Genomic DNA, 8479 nt, shown 5'->3' with positions numbered 1-8479 from the left:
AGAACGGGTGGGGAGTGCTCTTGGCCTGTAGTAGGTAGAGGCCAGCGATACTTCTAAACATGCTGGGATGCACAGGACAGCCTCTCACAACAAAGGGTTATCTGACCCAGAATGTCAATAAGTTTGAGATTAAGAAATTTGGCTTTAATCTGAAAGAGATGTCATTTCTGGTCAAGTCAATTTTCCCTTCAGTAGTAGCATCCTTCAGGAGGTGAACTGAGCCTACAAATTTCAAAGAGCTGGCCTTACCTCTCTAATACTCTCCAGCTACATATATTCATTCAATCACACACTCATTCATACTTCCTAGCTTTAATAGGCATAAAATCACATCATATGTAGGGTGGAGTATAATTTATTGTCCAAACTTGGACACTATTGAGCACTGTTAATAATTTTGCTGGATAATAGAAGTAAATCAAGAATGTCAGATCATCTGGTTACCTTAATTATATGATAGCACATAATAATTAAAATAATAAGACGCAGAGGAATTTCTAATGACAGCCAGTTGGGAGAATGTTTGTTTGGGCAATGGGACTGAACATCAAGGCTGAGGTCTAAGATCATTTCTGTTTTTTTTGTGCTGATGACATCACAACATAAAAAATTTAGTGTGAAACCATAACCACTACAACATGGTTTTGGAAAGGAAAAAATAAGCATAAAACCCAGGACACACAAAGAATATAAACCCTGTTAGAGGCATTGTAATGGACACTCTTTTTTAAGCATCCGTATGCCCAGACTGATGTAGCTCAGTTGATTGAGTGTCGTCTCATGCACCCAGAGGCCACTGGTTCAATTCTGGCCAGGGCACCTGCCCAGGTTGCAGGCTAGATCCCCAGTAGGGGGGCGTGCAGGAGGAAGCAGATGGATGTTTTTCCCTCTCCCTTCTTCTCTCACTAAAATCAATTAAAACATATGTATACATATTTAAAAATCACTGGTACAATGCTTACTCATAGTAGTTACTCAACAAATGTCCGCAAAAGAATAAATCTACATGGTCTTATCTGATATGTGTAAACCTGTCTCCATTTTAAGTGTGTGTTATTTTAATTTGCATGATTTCCTAAAGCTCCGTAAAAGATGTACAAAGTAGGGCTACTACTACTTCTGCAGAAAAACAAAAAAAAAATCACAAATTTTGGATTCATCAATATACAACAAAACCATTCTGGCAGGATAAAAAATTATAAATGCCAGCAAGGGCGCTTTCCCCTTTTCCCTTTGATCTGTAAGGTTACTGGTGGATGTGATAATCTTTTATTTATATTGCATGTGGTACAATTTCAAACTGGGATTTTTGTGCCCATCATGCTCTCCTTCCATAATTAAGCCTGTAGGGCTGGCTGGCTGATATTTTTTAATGCAGAGCTTGTCAATTTCTGTTAACACTAATCTAGAGTTCATAGCTCCATATATCATGGAAATGTGAGGGCAAAACAATTTATATAAAAAATATTTTGAGAAGAGTTGAACAAATGGAGCATCATTTCTGCACCGACTACCGAGCATTTCTGTGCTGATGAAGCACCAGTTTATCCAGCAGAGCAGGGCGCTCACCTTTCCTGGCACGCACGTTTGATTTTCCCAGGTTCCTCGCTTTGCCTTCCCTTTCCTTTCATACATGCCCTCCCGCCGAAAATAAACGCTTCCTCCACCCCCTTTGCCATGTGTTGTCTTTTGAATTACACCCCAACCTCTAATATAGTCAGCCCAGATCTTGTTTTGCCATTAACTTGGGAAGAAAAGAAGCTGCCTCCTGCATTTCACACGAAACATTACAAGGGCAGACCGGGGGAATTCATCTCTTCCCACCTTCAGCAGACAGAACAATAGGCAGCTATAATCTTGTGACACCCACAACTAATTTATCCAACCAGAAGACAGGTAGCACTCTGCACTGCCGCTCCTGTCTGAGTAGGTGCAGTAAATACTCAGCTTAATAGTAGCTTCTCAGGCAGGAGGGCAACATATCACAGCATGGCGTTTTTATAATCTTCCTGGCACGCCGACAGCCAGGAGCACCGCCCGCACATGATCCTCCTTGGTGGGGCTTAGGAGGCATGGAACCGTTAGATGGTGACACATTGTGCCTTTGAGCAAGTTTAACTGTTTTATATCCTCTCTGATCTGCAGCTTTGTACATCTGTTAGGCTGCCTCTTACACTTCTGTGGGCACATCTGTGGAGCCGCTACTTGAAGCTCGGCGTGCGTTGTGGGCCTGGTGGGGGGTTTCTTTGTGACAGCCTCCTGTTTATCTCTGTCACACTGCGAGGCCACAGTTAAATACATCATCTTGGTCAAAAAAGGTGATGATAACCTTGTGACCGCTGGGAGGGATATACTTAGCAAAGGCTGAACAAAAAACTTGTCTGGACTAAAAAGAAATAAAGTAACAATTTTTTTTATAAACATTTATTTCTCACATGTCTGTGGTCATTTGGGCTTCAGCTGAACTGATTCCAAGCTTGTATTAGTCAGGGTTCTCCACCGAAACAGAATCAATAGGATAGATAGAGGCATAAAAGAGAAGAATTAATATAGGAATTGGCTCACGTGATTATGGAGGCTGACAAGTCCCATAATATGCTGCCTGCAAGAGGACCAGGAAAGCCCATGGTATAATTCAGTCTCAGTCCAAAGGTCTGAGAACTAGGAGCTCGGATGACCGAGGGCAGGAGAAGGTGGATGTCCCAGCTCAAGAATCGAGAGCCAATTCACCCTCCTCCACCTTTTTGTTCTATTGGGTCCTCAACAGATTGGATGATGCCGCCCACACTGGTGAGGGTGGATCCTCTACTGTTTACTGATTCAAAACCGAATGTCTTCCAGAAACATCCTCACAGACACACCCTGAAATAATGCTTAACCTGTTATGTGGGCATCCCTTAGCTCAGTCAAGTTGACACATAAAATTACTGTAGGTTAGATCAAGGTCGGCTCCATATACTATCTTTTTTTTTTTAAACATATTTTATTGATTTTTTACAGAGAGGAAGGGAGAGAGATAGAGAGCCAGAAACATCAATGAGAGAGAAACATTGATCAGCTGCCTCCTGCACGCCCCCCACTGGGGATGTGCCCGCAACCAAGGTACATGCCCTTGACCGGAATCAAACCCGGGACCCTCGAGTCCGCAGGCCGACGCTCTATCCACTGAGCCAAACCGGTTCTGGCTCCATATACTATCTTATCATCCTTAAACAAGATGTTAGTTACACAAGGCATATTCTTCCTATGGTGAAACACAACCTTGTTTCAAGTCTTCTATTTTAGGCTAACTTTCCATTGGCCAAAGCAAATCACATGGATGGCTAAGTCAAGGGACAGGGCCATATACTCTGCTTATCACGAGGCCAAAGCAAGTCACAGGGCCAAGCTCAGCATCAAAGAGGTAGGGAAATATATTCCTCCCAAGAAAATAAGAGTGGGGGAGGAAGTGAATATTTGCTGACCATATAATCTAATCTACAACGCTGTACCTGTCTACAAAAGGAAGAAAGCACGGATATTTGCTATGTAGTGAAATTTTGCATATATCAAGTCCCTCTATGTGGGTTGCATTGCTGACAGCTGCCGAGGACACCACAAGGAAAGAGGAAGGAAGGCCCTGGCTGAGAAACTAAGGTCTTGAATATTTATCTCTTTTGGAGTTGAAAAGGTCCCTTTTCTGCTCTTTAAGCACTTTTGGTCTCTAAACACTTGAAGAAAATAAATGTGTGTGAAGGTGTTTGGGGCTTATAGCAGGACTGATAATCATTGGCACACACCATGAAGACATACAATTGGGCATCCTTTCTAATTGGCCAAGGACCATTTGGAAAGGGTGGTGCCTTTACAATATGGTTAGTTAAATATATATGTATATATATTTTAATATATTTTATTTTGATAGAGAGTTAGAAACATCGATGAGAGAGAAACATCGATCAGCTGCCTCCTGCACACGGCCTACTGGGGATGTGCCAGCAACCAAGGTACATGCCCTTGACCGGAATCGAACCTGGGACCCTTCAGTTTGCAGGCCGACGCTCTATCCACTGAGCCAAACCGGTTAGGGCAGTTAGTTAAATATTTGAATATCACCACTGGCTGGATATATTTATACTTCTGTGATTCTGGCTCTCTGTTAGGCATGTAAATTATGATTCTGGATTGGCTCATCACTCTTCTCAGAGAAACTGTCTCGCTCACAGCTTTTGCAGAACATCAGCTTTTGGTTGAATCACAAAACTCCACATCCCAACCGCCACAGCTGACTGAACCATGGATGAGCACCTGACCCAAAGACAGCCAATGACTAGGTTCAGGCATATTTGATCGCCTGTTATTAGGTCTCTCTTTAGATGTACAGGGTCAATTCAACTTCTATTGTAGAAAAAATGAATTGGAAAATGTGGAGCAAATCAGATGTTATTTGTGGCTAAAAGTTTATCTGGAAGAATGATATTTTGCACTGGGTTTTAAAATCAATTTGTTGGAGCCAGGCTGGTATGGCTCAGTGGTTGAGCATCGACCTCTGAACCAGGAGGTCACAGTTCAATTCCTGGTCAAGGCATATACCTGGGTTTCAGGCTTGATCAATAATTCTGTTTCATCATTGGTGTTTCTATCTTTCTCTACCTCTCCTGTCCTCTCTCTGAAATCAATAAAAATCTATTTAAAAAAAATTTGTTGCCGAAACCGGTTTGGCTCAGTGGATAGAGCATCGGCCTGTGGACTGAAAGGTCCCAGGTTCGATTCTGGTCAAGGGCATGTACCTTGGTTTCGGGCACATCCCCAGTGGGAGATGTGCAGGAGGCAGCTGATGATGTTTCTCTCTCATCGATGTTTCTAACTCTCTATCTCTCTCCCTTCCTCTCTGTTAAAAAGAATCAATAAAATATATTTTTAAAAAATTTGTTAGTGTCAATCTGTATTAGTTATTTATTATAGCGCGGGCCACCTGCAAATACAAATATTGTATTTGTTCCCGTTTTGTTTTTTTACTTCAAAATAAGATATGTGCAGTGTGCATAGGAATTTGTTCATAGTTTTTTTTTAAACTATAGTCCGGCCCTCCAACGGTCTGAGGGACAGTGAACTGGCCCCCTGTTTAAAAAGTTTGAGGACCCCTGGTTAGGAGACCCCTGTGAAAGGGTTGTTCGACCCCCAAAGGGGTCGCGACCCACAGGTTGAGAACTGCTGCCCTAGCTGGTTTGGCTTAGTGGCTAGAACATCAGCCTGCTAACTGAAGTGTTATGGGTTCAATTCCGGTCAAGGTCAAGGTCAAGAGCACGTACTTTGGTTACAGGTTCCATCCCCGCCTGGATTGGGGCGTGTGCAGGAGGCAACCAATCCACGTGTGTTTCTCACATCAATGTTTCTCTCTGTCTCTCCCTCTCCCTTCCACTCTCTCCAAACACCAATGGGAAAGTATCCTCCAGTGAGGATTAAAAACAGCAAAAAAATGTCCTCGGGTGAGGACTAACAAAAAAAAAATTACTTAAATAAAAAGAACCATGCCCTAGCCCAGTGGTTCTCAACCTTCCTAATGCCTTTAATACAGTTCCTCATGTTGTGGTGACCCCCAACCATAACATTATTTTTGTTGCTACTTCATAACTGTAATTTTGCTACTGTTATGAATCGTAATGTAAATATCTGATATGCAGGATGTATTTTCATTGTTACAAATTGAACATAATTAAAGCATAGTGATTAATCACAAAACAATATGTAATTATATATGTGTTTTCCGATGGTCTTAGGCGACCCCTGTGAAAGGGTCGTTCGACCCCCAAAGGGGTCGAGACTCACAGGTTGAGAACCGCTGACCTAGATTAATGTGTAATTGAATAACTGAGAACTGTAGCTGAGTCAAATCAACATATCAAAGAATTCTATCATAACATCCTTTCACTTTTTTCACGATTCTGAGAATTTAATATGTTAACTTGAACATACAACTACATTCTAATGTGATTATATTAAATGCAAAGAAACAGATCCTTACAAAACCAAAATAACCCACAAGCCATGAGGTCAGTTTCACTTTTTCCTTTGTTTAAACAAATGAGCACCACGATGGTTCAAGTAAGGCAAATGACATGAATATGAAAGCTGCAGTTTGTAATATACCACATCTAGAACCCAGAGAAGGTGAATTAGACTAAAGTGGCAGTCATTCTAATTAAACAATCAGGATGACTTGGTTTGCAGCATGGAAACTGTCGATCTAGGTTTCTTTTCTCTTAATGATCAGAGGTCCCACATTATCTCCAGTCTCTTCGTTGTGTTTTGTGTGAGATCCATCGCAGAATGGGAACTTTTTGGACCTCCAACAATGGCAGTACACAGCTTTAGCTCCCAAATCCTCCATGTCAAAAGCATGTACAACCTTGGGGTTATCTTTCTGAATGTGTAGGTTCATCATAGTTTTGTTGCGATGATCTTTAACATAAATTGTTTTGTAAGCTAGATAACCAATTGTGGCTGTCCCAGCAGCAATGGTAACTGCTGCAATCCATCCAACTCGTACGATGGAGGTCAGGCTCATGGCGCCGTCGCTTGCAAAGTGTGTGCACAGGACACTGAACCCAAACGGGCTAGCGCAGACAGACCGCGTCAAGGTGCGGAAGGCGTCCCAAGGGCACTGATTCTGGGCAGCTACCGCGGCTACCATGCAGGCACCACAGCCACATCCTTCCACTTTTTCCACATTCCATTCATTAGAAGCAAGTCACTAAGTCCAGCCCACCCTCCAAGGGGGGGTATTACAGAGAGTGTGAATACCAGGAAGCAGGATCATTGGGAACTGTTTTACAAGGCTACCTGCCAGAGTCACTTTTCTTTTAATTTTTTAAAAATATTTTTTTATTGATTTCAGAGAGGAAGGGAGAGGGAGAGAGATAGAAACATCAGTGATGAGAGAATCATTGTTTGGCTGCTTCCTGTATGCCTCCTACTAGAGATTGAGTCTGCAATCTGGGCATGTTCCTTGATTGGGAATTGAACTGTGACCTCCTGTTTCATAGGTTGATGCTCAACCATTGAGCCACACTGGCGCTGGACCACTTTTAAATTTTACTTGCAAAATAACTTTTGCAAGGGAAAATGCCTTTAAAAATATTCCTAACTAAAAATAAATAAATAAATCTGCACAGCTATTTGTATATATTGAATTAATTTTGGCCAATAAATGAAGTGTTCTTCAGTGGTTAATTACACAGATTTGGTGAGCAAACATAGTTTGTAACTTTAAGTGAACAAAGCCAATTCCGTGCAACAAACATTCTAATAAATGTGGTTTTCACTAACAAATATTTATAGTCTTGGGTTTATAAGTCAGTGTTCCTCAGAACCATTAAAACAATATTGAATATTACAAGGAAAGTCCTTTGACCTTCTTAGTTAAGATCACTGAAAACGATGGCAAATGGATTCCATTTGTATTTTAACCAAGGAGGAATGAAAGAATTTGGGGCTTATAATGCTCTATTTCCAGTCTGGGGGCGAGAAAGGCTAGAGTGTCATTCTGGCCCATGAAGGGCCATGAAGGGCCAGGCATGAATGAGTAGAAGCTTTGACATAGAATAAAAGCTAGTGAAAAAGAGGCAAGCAGGCACACCATGGCAGAGACAGGAGGGACAGTAACATAAAGTAGCCAGAGGGCAGATCCCGGCCCCTCCTGCTGCTGAGGCCACTAAGGGTTCATTTCCTGTCTCCACCAAGGTCTACTTGAACCACCAACCCTGTTCCTGGATTCCTCTTCTCATTTACTCACAACCTCCCTCTCCTACCACCCCCTCATCCCATTGACATTACTTGCTGAGTGAGTCTCTGTTCTTGTTTCGGGGAAAATTAGATGTTTCACATTTATAAATCGGTAACCTTTTAGTTTCGCTCTAACTCAACTAAAGTCGAAGGGAGGTTTTTTTTTTTTTTTTTTTTGTGTGTGTGTGTGTGTGTGTGTGTGTGTGTGTGTGTGTGTGTGTGTTTGAATTGTGGTAAAATACACACAATGTGAAATTTCAAAGGGAGTTCTGATAAAAAGAGGCATGAACTGAATTAGAACTGGAACCAGAATGGAAAAGATCCTTAGGGATATGTTTCCGGCTGCCTTGGCAGCTCTGTTTCCTTCTGCAGCCTTTTCTCATTGTACTGACCCGCCTTTTCTGCTTACTTGGGGTTTCTGCCCCCTTATCACTTGGGTTTGCAAAAGGTCTGAAATGGCTACTCCAGTCCAGTCTACATGCTGTGACTCTTGAACATCTTTCCCACTTTAACATCTACTGAAACCCACTTAGGGCTCTTAGTTTTCCCATACTGAATCAATGACAGAGGACTCTGATTATTCTGATTCATCATTTTGATCATAGGCTTGCCCAATAATGGGCTAATCTAGGTTAGATGACCAGTTCTGGTTTGGTCAGCCATGATCAGAAGGGTGGAATCACTCTGAGAAATGACTCATGAAGCATTAAAGGCA

The 8479-nt window shown here is 42.0% G+C and overlaps 1 protein-coding gene across 1 annotated transcript; it reads right to left on the bottom strand.

The window, feature by feature from the left end:
* Positions 1-6093: 6093 nt before the first annotated feature.
* LOC102255750 (CDGSH iron-sulfur domain-containing protein 1) lies at positions 6094-6547 on the bottom strand. The gene has a single exon (XM_005861113.2). It carries the CDS (start codon positions 6545-6547, stop codon positions 6227-6229), a length of 321 nt encoding a protein of 106 aa, XP_005861175.1. The 3' UTR covers positions 6094-6226.
* Between the last annotated feature and the right edge of the window lie 1932 nt (positions 6548-8479).

This window comes from Myotis brandtii, unplaced genomic scaffold, assembly GCF_000412655.1.
Source record: "Myotis brandtii unplaced genomic scaffold, ASM41265v1 scaffold144, whole genome shotgun sequence".
In the NCBI taxonomy this organism is placed as follows: Eukaryota; Metazoa; Chordata; class Mammalia; order Chiroptera; family Vespertilionidae; genus Myotis; species Myotis brandtii.
The sequence above is the reverse complement of the archived record's forward strand: the minus strand, read 5'-3'. Positions and strand labels throughout refer to the sequence as shown.

Bases quoted from the DNA above. Each gene is read 5' to 3' on its own strand.
- LOC102255750 (XM_005861113.2), bottom strand. From the start codon at position 6,547: ATGAGCCTGACCTCCATCGTACGAGTTGGATGGATTGCAGCAGTTACC.